The 11,335-nt window shown below is 39.3% G+C and overlaps 1 protein-coding gene across 3 annotated transcripts in view; it reads right to left on the reverse strand.

Annotated features, from left to right (window-relative positions):
- acap2b (ArfGAP with coiled-coil, ankyrin repeat and PH domains 2b) overlaps positions 1-10,331 on the reverse strand; it is a 49,230-nt gene extending 38,899 nt beyond the window's left edge. For all 3 annotated transcript variants that reach the window (XM_068729314.1, XM_068729305.1, XM_068729297.1), the window contains exon 1: positions 9,944-10,331. In XM_068729314.1, the coding sequence (XP_068585415.1) occupies positions 9,944-9,996 (53 nt within the window). In that variant the 5' untranslated portion in view covers positions 9,997-10,331. The remainder of the gene's footprint in view (positions 1-9,943) is intronic.
- Positions 10,332-11,335: the final 1,004 nt, after the last annotated feature.

Genomic DNA, 11,335 nt, shown 5'->3' on the forward strand with positions numbered 1-11,335 from the left:
CGTCACCGAGCATCAGTGTAGAGTTAGGACATTCTGTTAACCCAAACACAGGGGAATGAACTGAAAGCTTAAGTAGATACGGAGGGGCAAAAGGGGGTCAGAAGCAATAAAGAGCTTGCCTCTTTTATAGAGACATTAATCCTGGTCATAAGCTAAAGAACATGGTACAGGCCCGGTTTGCCTTTGTCAGTCGCTACAGGCAAAGTCCATTTCGTTGATGAATCACCCAGATGAGGACCGTTCTGGTGAAGGGCTCTAGTGTCTGAGGATTTGGCCCATTCTTAAATACATCTACATACACTGGGCATGTTGCTGGTATGAATACAGTAGTGACAGTGTAGTAAGTGCTAGCTGCAGTCCATGGTTTGGCCAATATTACCAGCAACCAGAGGACGGCCAAAGCTTTCACAGAGCAGCCAAGAACCAGATTTGTCTTCCCTGGAAGATTTGGGTGTGATCTTAAGAAAAGATAATTGCATATGAAGGATGTGTAGGGATAACTGATATTATCGCTACACAAAAGCCACACAAAATATCTTCAATAATCAATCAAATAAAAGCTCTATGATTGAGGAATTGAAGCATGGGCACGATGCAATCCGATGAAATTATCAATATATATAAAAATACATGCTGTAAGCAGATTCTGTAAGATTTAAAATCTAGGAATACTCTGTATTCCCTCGACAACGCCCGTCGCTTCGTCTTTGATGAAAGCACTTGACCTTAGTTGCTCAGGTAGAGCTGCTCGGGGGCAAACAACAGCTCCCAGATCTGAATGTGTAAAACTGAATGAATGGAAGGCAGGATGGCCCAGAAAAGTTTAGGCACACTCAGCCATCTTTCCCTGGAAAATCAACCTCATGGTTTAGGAAAATTTGCCTTGGAAATCTCAAATCTCAATCCTGTGTCAGTCAGTCACTCTCTAGCTTTCTGTGCGATCACGAGAACATGACCACGTCCTTCTAATCTTGTAACTTGAGCCTGCAGGGTGAACTTGTGAAAGTGCTGACAGAGGATAAGAACAGGAGGGGCCCCGGCAGCAGGAGGGGCCACCGGCAGAACGAAAATCTGGGCCATTGCCTCACAGCTCTGACCTTGGAGTGCGTCCAGCATGAGTGTGGATAACGAGCAGCAGAAGAAAGCTGGAGAGAACGGGACACACAGGCTAGGAGTCTGGTAGGGTTGTGAGCATCAGTGTGAAAAATTAATAGTCTGAATCGTCCCATTTGGGGGTCACACAATTCATTTAAAATGTCTCTCCATTTATTTTGAAAAAGGTAAACACTGATGAAATTTCAAAGAATAATGGCGGCATTGCATGGCCTTCCTCCAGGACTGAACATAGAGCAAGTGGGACACTTCTTTATGGCTAGAGTACGTCAGTAGTTTATTATACCTAGCTTTCAGGCATACGGCAGTTATGAGAACACCAAAGTACACAGATAACACCACGGCAACTGCATATTGAACTGAGCCCTGTGATCTGCTGCCCAGGTTTATGAACTATAAATCTCTTAGTATAAAATGTATTATGTAAATGCTGTTACCCAAAAAAGAATTGGCAATCTACCCACCAAGTGACACAGAGCTAAAAGGGTCCTTCAGTCATTGCACAAGGAAGCACATATAAAAAGGAAATCAAATGGTTTAAATCTCTTAATTCCAAATTCTCAAAGTATTATAATGAAGAGTGTGAACTACAGAATAGGGTTTTATGGTCAGCTCTGACAGTGCAACTAAATATTTAAGTGAGACACATTAGTGAGAATAAATCTGTGTTGCTATATTATAAACAGAGTAATGGATGAGCAACAGCATGGCAGGTTGTAAACATTACAAACTAAATCTTAACTACATTGGTGACCTCTTTGTTTCCTAGAAAATACAGATAAATGTCCACATTCTCAATATAGTGATGCAGCGTTGTCTCAACACTGCATCATGGCGTCAATAGGTTTGCATCTCTCAGCAGCACTCGTTGTGTGATGAAGCACACAGGGTGATGCAGGTATTCTGCTCTCAGTGCAAAGAGCTGCTGGCCAAACATCTCATACAGTTGTGGTCAAAAGTTTACATACACTTGTAAAGAACATAATGTCATGGCTCTCTTGAGTTTCCAGTTATTTCTACAACTCTGATTTTTCTCTGATAGAGTGATTGGAACAGATACTTCTTTGTCACAAAAAACATTCATGAAGTTTGGTTCTTTCATAACTTTATTATGGGTTAACAGAAAAAGTGACAAAATCTGCTGGGTCAAAAATATACATACAGCAACATGAATTAGCAATTTTGGTGACGTAGAAAGTTGTGTCAATGAGCAAGCTATCACCTGCTGCTGAGAGAAAATTGGTCAGGAGGGTGAAGAGTCAACCGAGAACCACCAAAAAGCAGATCTGCCAAGAATTAGAAGCTGCTGGAACACAGGTGTCAGTGTCCACAGTCAAGCGTGTTTTGCATCTCCATGGACTGAGAGGCTGCCGTGCAAGAAGGAAGCCCTTGCTCCAAAAGCGGCACCTTAAGGCTCGACTGAAGTTTGCTGCTGATCACGTGGACAAAGATAAGACCTTGTGGAGGAAAGTTCTGTGGTCAGACGAAACAAAAATCGAGCTGTTTGGCCACAATGCCCAGCAATATGTTTGGAGGAGAAAAGGTGAGGCCTTTAACCCCAAGAACACCATGCCTACCGTCAAGCACGGTGGTGGTAGTATTATGCTGTGGGGCTGTTTTGCTGCCAATGGAACTGGTGCTTTACAGAGAGTAAATGGGATAATGAAGAAGGAGGATTACCTTCAAATTCTTCAAGATAACCTAAAATCATCAGCCCGAAGGTTGGGTCTTGGGCGCAGTTGGGTGTTCCAACAGGACAATGACCCCAAACGCACATCAAAAGTGGTAGTGGAATGGCTAAATCAGGCTAGAATTAGGGTTTTAGAATGGCCTTCCCAAAGTCCTGACTTAAATCCCATTGAGAACATGTGGACAATGCTGAAGAAACAAGTCCATGTCAGAAAGCCATGAAATTTAACTGAACTGCACCAATTCTATCAAGAGGAGTGGTCAAAGATTCAACGAGAAGCTTGCCAGAAGCTTGTGGATGGCTACCAAAAGCGCCTAATTGAAGTGAAAATGGCCAAGGGACATGTAACCAAATATTAGCACTGCTGTATGTATATTTTTGACCCAGCAGATTTGATCACTTTTTCTGTTAACCCATAATAAAGTCATGAAAGAACCAAACTTCATGAATGTTTTTTGTGACAAAGAAGTATCTGTTCCAGTCACTCTATCAGAGAAAAATCTGAGTTGTAGAAATAACGTGGAAACTCAAGAGAGCCATGACATTATGTTCTTTACAAGTATATGTAAACTTTTGACCACAACTGTATCTGATTTCTGCAAACTAAAAAGAGGCGGCAGCTGTAAGGAGGACTTTATGTGAAGATTTTATCAGTAGACAAGCTCACCATCATTGAATTAAATACCAGACAACAGTCAGTACATGTCACATTAGGTTATGCATTTACTTCAAATGTTTTGGATAGAGTTTTAGGGACCTGTTGTTGTCCACCAACACTTTCAACTTGCGTGGTCAAACTGTATTAAAGAAGTCAGTGATTCAGAGTTAGTAGCTTTACGTATTTGAAGTGTCTGGTTTTACTCATTCAGCACCAAAGAGAAATCATATTCACCACATGTGTTGACCTTTACAGCTGAGAAAGCAGAAAAGCAAAAAGGAAACAGCAACATATGATTACTGGCTTCTTCACGAAATGGAACGATATAAATTAGGAAACTAAGACGTCCTGGTCTAAGTGCTGTTTGGGTGTGAGTCTGAGGCTAAATAAAGAGAGGCGTGTGGTATGAATCACATGAAAAGAAGAGGAAGAAAAAGCTTTCTATGTAAACCACATCAGTGAGAAAGACGCCAACTCAGCGTCACTGAGGGAGTGTTTGGGTCCTATTTGGCTTTAAGTTGACCAAGATCACGCAAAGGGACACTGATCCACAATGTATGCCAGACAGATGTGGACACTACTGTACGTCCAGAAGAGAAGCCAGCTTTGGATTATATAGGTCTGGTGACTAAAATGTAACTTTTAATGTAATTAGAAGTCAGTATTTGAATCAGTCACTCTGCCTTATTTACATTATTTATACATTCAACCTAGCAACCTATAAAGAGCTGTCAACATGAACTTTTCAATTTAATCAGCTCTAGATGATGTATACAAAGTTTACATTATTGGAAAAATGCAGTTCAAGTCTGACTAAACCAGTTATCAGAGTTCACTCACAAAGATTTGTTTTTGATTTTTCTTCATTTTAGCTGTCAAAAAAACAGTGAAAAAAGCTCATCACAATATCCCAAAGTGACATCTTAAAATGTACAATTATACAAAAAGAGAAAAGCATCAGATGTTCATATTTGAGAAGCTGAAACCAGCTAATGTTTGGATGATTTTGTTTTACTTAAAAGTATAATCTCTTACCAAAAAAGTTAAAAAAAAAAAAAAAAACACACTAACATCTTTGCATCTCCATTAAATGGTGTTATTTTAGAAGCGGGTGACTAAAAGTGTTACACCGCCAACAACCAACACTAACAACAGAAACAGACAAAGCCTCAGATCCTTTCTGTGCTGCTCACCCTCCACATATTACTGAGAGCTCTGACTAGTAACATCTTCTCTAAAAACAGAGACACCTAATTCTTTTGCAGTGATTCAGTGACCATGAACCAAAACAAAGAGTTGTGTGAGGCTGTTGGCAGTGGGCCAGCAGCACTGAGGTAGTTAAACAGGTTTGTCATTCACGCTGCACACACAGTAGAGACTTCTGAGGGCCGGTGGCACACACACCTCGGCACTTCAAAAAGGCATGAACTGACTCACCAAGGCCATCTGCTCTCCGCATATTTTCACGATCCTCAAAATTGGCAGCTATGTCCTAATGCAGACTTTCTGCACTCAGGGGAAAATCAGTTTCCAGTGTACAACATCTGCATTTTTCTTCTTTGGTCCGAACCAAAAGATGAATCGATTCATCGACACAATAACGGGCAGATTAACCGATAATGAAAATAATCGTCATCAAACAATTTTTTTGCTCCAGTCCCAAACTGAGTCATTAATGTTAAGTATCTGCCAACATAGAGCCTAATCCCATATTCATATTTTCCTACGTAATACAGCTCCAAATTCCACTGTAAGCTCAAAGCAGGCTTACTTTCAAAATGACTAGAACTAATCCAATTAAGATGTCTGACAGCTGAACTTCCCTTTGATGTTTTCTAATTATATTTCGTATAGCTTAATGTCCAGTGGTGTTTTGCCATCTCTTCTTCCCTCTGTTGCCTCTGCCTTCAACATTGTTTTAATGTATAGAAAGAAGATTACACATGGGGTTCGCTGTTTTTGTTTGTTTATAACTTACATTCTTGTGTCTGCAATGAGTGAACGAATAAAGTTTATTCCACTGGACTGAAATGACAGTGGTGGTAAACACTTTCAATCTGTTGCTGTGGATGGAAATGTGAAGAATGGGGTGAGCTTCAGTGCTGTGACGTAGATCCTGTAATTGTTAGAGAGCTGGGGGGGGGGGTCCCGCTGTGGTAAAAAACCCATTAAACATACAAGCCTCAACATCAACAAGATGAGGTCATTACTTAAAGATAGACAGTTACACAGGCTCTAGTTGTAGCCATGGGGTGACCGTGGCTAAGTGGAGAGCAGGGCCGCCTTTCAATCAGAGGGTCGGCGGTTCAATCTCCTGCTCTACTAGTCTCATGTCAATGTGTCCTTGAGCAAGACACTTAACCCTAAAATTGCTCCCGTAAACATAAAAGCCTCAACTACCGACTTGTAAGTCGCTTTGGATAAAAGCGTCTGTTAAATGACCGTAATGTTGTACTGAATGAACATTGAAGCCAGTTTTGTTTGGCATCCTCAGATTTCCATATATCTTACATAAGTTGTAAGAAGGAAACAGAAGCTTTATCAAAAATGAAGAGCGGGAGAAACGGCCCTGACAGCAACAAAAGGGTGCAACTAACCATTATTTTCATTATCGATTTATCTACTGCATATTGTCTTAATTCATTGATTAATCATTTAGCCTACAAATGTCAGAAGTTGGTTTAAAAATAACTGTTTCTAACCGTCTTTTATTCACTTTGCCACCTCATACTTAATGAAACACAACTGTGTCAAGCCCTACCAATACAGCAGGAGTGCAGTCAGTCATGACATTTAATTAGCCATTAATGCCCTTTATTAATTACCATTAAAAGGAAAACGAACCGCATCTCAATTAAATCAGACTTCAACAAGCTGAGCGTGCTAACAAGCCTTCAGCTGGACTCCCACAGGAAGCTAATGAGGGACCAGAGCTCCTCTTCGGGCTGTGGGTTTTGTGTTACAGAAGACTGACGGTTATCTGCTCGCTCTACAGCTACATGACTCAGGGGGAACTGCAACCGGGGGGTTCGACCGATGACTTCATACAACGGCCCTTCGCCAAGCTCAGAGTCAGCTAAACCAATCAAGAGCCAGCAATCATGTTCTCGTGATTGAGAAGCGGGTGAAGACGGCGAAAAAGGTTGCTTTTTATTACAGAAATAAGCTCACTTTTGGTCAGTTCATGTCTACTAGGTATACAAATATATATTCATCCTGCTCTTGTGATGTTTTATTTTCGAATCGCAAAATTTAGCCTCCTCTGGGATCTTGCAGGATAAGAAATCTTATGAAATATGTAAAATATTTACTCATATACATGTGTGGGAAAAAGCCACAGCCCACCGAGGGGAATGTTCGACTCTCATAGTTGAAGAGGAGCCAGAGTCTAATGTCGATTTTCAAGTGGAAAACTAGGCTACCAGGATTTACTGCCAAAAATACATCGGTTTTGCACTACTAGTGTGTCTCTCCTTCGGGCTGAAAGCAAGACAACTTCCAAACTAAAATGAAGATGAGAGCAAAAAAAAAAGATGTAGGGTGTGCCAAATTACCACTTGAAAACAACCCTCTCCACATTTGGGGGCTCCATATTCTCTGGCACAAAGTTGAAAGCAAAACACCAAAATGGAAACAGATGTTGAGCGAGTGAGAGGCTGCTCCACACACTGGTGTACATATATCCGTGTTTTCATCCATTCTTTCTTTCTCACTCGCTTTGTCCTCTTCTCTGGCCAAACATAACATATGTGGGGACACACACACACACACACACACACACACACACACACACACACACACACACAAACACACACACACACACACACACACACACACACACACACACACACACTGTGAAGATCAGTCCCAACCCGTCAGGATGAGCCCACAGTGGATTTGCATTTAGGGAAAAGTTGAGCGATGACTCTCGTAAAATCACAAAGGGTACTAAAAGTATAGATAGAGATGGGGCTAGCTGGACTCCTGGCTGCAGAGAATCATGGGAAATTGAACCACAGAACCTACATCTGTAAGCTAAAGTTAGATAGCAACTATGACATGTGTTTACTTTTACATGAGAGGCAGAGGAGTCTGACTATACAGCGTGTGGGAGAATAGGTCTACATGTTATTGGGAGATATACACTGTTAACTTTCTTTCAAAAAAATGTCACTTCATCCAACAATGCAGGAAACATTTGACCAAGTGAGATGTTAAGAAAACGGAGGAGGGAAAGGAGCAAAGTAGCAAAGTACATTTGCAGAGACAAAACATGATCTACTGTATCTGAAAGCTGTAAAAAGAGATTATTTTCACTATCAATTAATTTGCCCATTACTTTCTTGAGTAACTGTTTGTTCTGTAAATGTCAAGAAATAGTGAAAAATACTCATGACAATTTTCTAAAAACCCTGATGTGTTTCAATTGCTAGTTCAAAACCCAAAGATAGTCAGTTTATTATGATCACATAAAACAGAGGAAATCTGCTAATCCTCAAAATGTAGGGACTGGAACTAGCGTTTGGGATGTTTGCTTGAAAATTTGATGAGCAAAATATTTGCAAATTAATTCTCTGTCAATTAACTAAAGATTAATAAACTAATTGGTTTTAAGTTGTTCGCAATATTACAGATACAGTTAGCTACAAATACAGCTTTTGAAAGGGAATGTATCATTTTTTGTATCATTTTCATTAATCCAGTAAATTACAGGCTGAATGGGTGGAGCCATGCTGGAATAATGCAAAGTCACAAAACACCATGAAAGGATCAAGTCTTGTTCACAAATGATTGACTTTCAATAGGGAAGAATGAAGTCTATGGAAAAATGGTTTCAATTATGGACTGAATGGTTAACGGTTTCAGTTTCCAACAAACATTGTATGTTCACACATCAAAGTAGTTCCCTTACTTTGTTGATAAACTGTACATCATTGACACACACGACTTCTAACATCTGGTGACACACATGGGATGTAAGTCACTCGAGTGTTAGACCAGCCAGATTCAAGCAACACAGCTGACTGGGAAGTTTCCCTTCATTCAAACCTCCGAATGTTAACATCTGTTCCTCGTTGTTGTTTTTTTGAGAGAGAGGATGTTGCAGCATTAGCGGAGGGGAGCTGTGGGAGGAAGGAGGCGCTCACTCAAATCTCTGGAAAACGCAGAGTGAGTGAGAAAGTAAAGTTGAGAGCCAACAGAACATTTTCACAGCTTTTAAGCTCGCTGAATTGAAAAAAGAAGTGAGTGATGATGTTAGAAGCAACAGTGCTGCCAGGAATACATTGTATGAACACACAAGAGCTCGTTTACACTTTTAAGTGGACTCGGCCATTATCCACTTTCATATAAATACTTAAAATGGATGATGAGTTTTTAGGATGTTCCACTTAATGTGGCTGGTGGGAGAAGAAGTGTAAGCCCTGTACTGCTAAAACGATTCATGAGGGGTCAATCCACAGAAAAGTTATTAGCAACTTTATCACGTAAGTAATTTTTTTCAGCGAAAATGGCAACAAAAAAAATTGCTGGTTTCATCTTCTTAAATGTGACATTTAACAATATTAATCTTAATCGTTTAGGGATGTTGGGACTTTCACAATGTGTCAACTTGGGCTTTGGGAAACTGATGGGCAATCTGTTTTTTTACCATCTGCTGGCATTTTATGGGCCAAACAATTAACCGACTAATTGAGATAATAACTGAAGGATGATGGAAATAATTGTTAGTGTCCTGTCAATATAAGCCAACAAGAGTATGTAATTACATTAAAGGGAAGGACAATAAGTCAATATGATAATTCATGGTCTTTCAATATAATCATGTCATAATGAAATATCAGATATCAAGATATTGTAATACACAATCACCTAAATTGGTAAAAGCGTTGCTTAACATGCTTACTCAAATTTCTCAGAAAATATGCTCAAATACTTAAAATCAAACTATTATCACAGATTAACGTCACTGTTATTGTGTGCATGCATGTCAACATAGTCGGTGTATAGCTGCAAAATATTTAATTTATTCTCTGTAATTTCACTGTTATGTCCATTTTATAGTGACCTTCTTAAATAATAAAGTATGGCACAGTGTGAAGTACTGCACAATTTGAATAAAGTAAAATATAAAGTATTTTATAAACTCTCATACTTTATGCTTGACATTTTTAAACAATGGCAAATTAAGGTTAATGGCACAGACTGTCTTCCAGCATTCATTTTTAATATACATACATAATATACATAATTTATGTACAAAAGAAACAGCACAAGAACAGCTTGCTACTGCTTCATATGTGCCTCACCGGTCAGTGAGTTTATGGCTCTCTGAGAGACACAAATAGAAAAAGAGGCATGCAGCAAACAGAGAGCTAGTTACTCATGATTCGCTTTAGTTAGCAGGCAGCTAAGTTAACAGATACTTTCCCTCTTGTGATAAATAAATAACCACGAACAACGGGACTAAAGAGTCCACTCACCTGAATCGTGGGGAGTCCTTCAGACATTCCTCGAAATCCACAGTTATCTTCATTGTGACCGCAGTTAGTAAACCCGCAGACTCTCTTTGATTAAAGGCAGCAATCCAGGCTCAGTGTTTCCGGCTAATTAGCTTGTTGTGCTAACGTTACTGTACCGCTGTCCGACCAGCTGGCTCCACTCTGTCACTGCTAGCCTCAGAGGCCAGCAGCTACGGTTACAAAGAGTCGTGGTAATGCAACCATAAACGACCGTGTGTGTTGAATTTGTTGCTACAAAAAAATAAAAAGCGCTACAACGAAACTCTTTGAGGCGCAACGGTGAGCCCAGAGAGCAGAGAGGAGAGTCGTCCAGTAGCTCGGGTCATAGCAGCCAGTGGGAGAGGATCTGTTCTTCCACGCAGAGAGACTACTGCCTCACTCAGAGATCGTCTAAACTGGGAACAGATGGATCACTCCCCACAGCGCATGTGCTCGATTTCTGCGATCCAGTTCATGAAGACGGGAGTGGATGTCGCTATCAGTATACAGATATTATACAAAATAATAATGAGAACAATGATAAAAAGGGGGAAAACATACAGGACCGGCAAGTGCCTGTGAATTTCCACTCCTATTGTGCATTTTTTTATATTTAATATTTTGTCCTCTGTTATTTTTATTGTATATATTGTACATTTTTATACTCAATATTTGTTCCTCTGTTACTTTGATTGCTTACCTGTATCATAATGTTGCTGTAGCGAAAAAATGTCCCCTTGCAGAATTGATAAAGTATCGGTCTGTCTGTCTGTCTGTCTGTCTGTCTGTCTGTCTGTCTGTCTATCTATCTATCTATCTATCTATCTATCTATCTATATGTTTGTCTGTCTCTCTGTCTGTCTCTCTGTCTCTCTGTCTGTCTCTCTGTCTGTCTGTCTATTGAAAAATGGGAGCTACATCTTCCAGAGTTTGTCAGAAGAGCTCTGTAACATAAATCTGTTTTCGTTCCAATTTAAGGAAATAAAAACAAATCCTGTAATCCATTGCTGGAAAAGTGACAAAAGCTATTGATATAGAGTTTTTCCGATATTTTCAGACTCACTATACGTTTAAGTTGTATCTCTTTTCGGGTCAACACAATAATAATAATAAATCAAAGCTAATAACAAGCAATATATATATATATATATTGCTTGTTATTAGCTTATATATAAGATATATATATATATATATATATATATATATATATATATATATATATATATATATATATATATATTGCTTGTTATTAGCTTATATATAAGATATATATATATATATATATATATATATATATATATATATATAAGCAATATTAACTGTAGGATGAGTAGCTGTGGATCACTCTCACTCATATAAAAACTAGATGGATGA

The sequence above is a fragment of the Cebidichthys violaceus genome, unplaced genomic scaffold, assembly GCF_023349555.1.
Source record: "Cebidichthys violaceus isolate CVI_PGR_0920_01 unplaced genomic scaffold, fCebVio1.0.p SCAF_101, whole genome shotgun sequence".
Lineage (NCBI taxonomy): Eukaryota > Metazoa > Chordata > Actinopteri > Perciformes > Stichaeidae > Cebidichthys > Cebidichthys violaceus.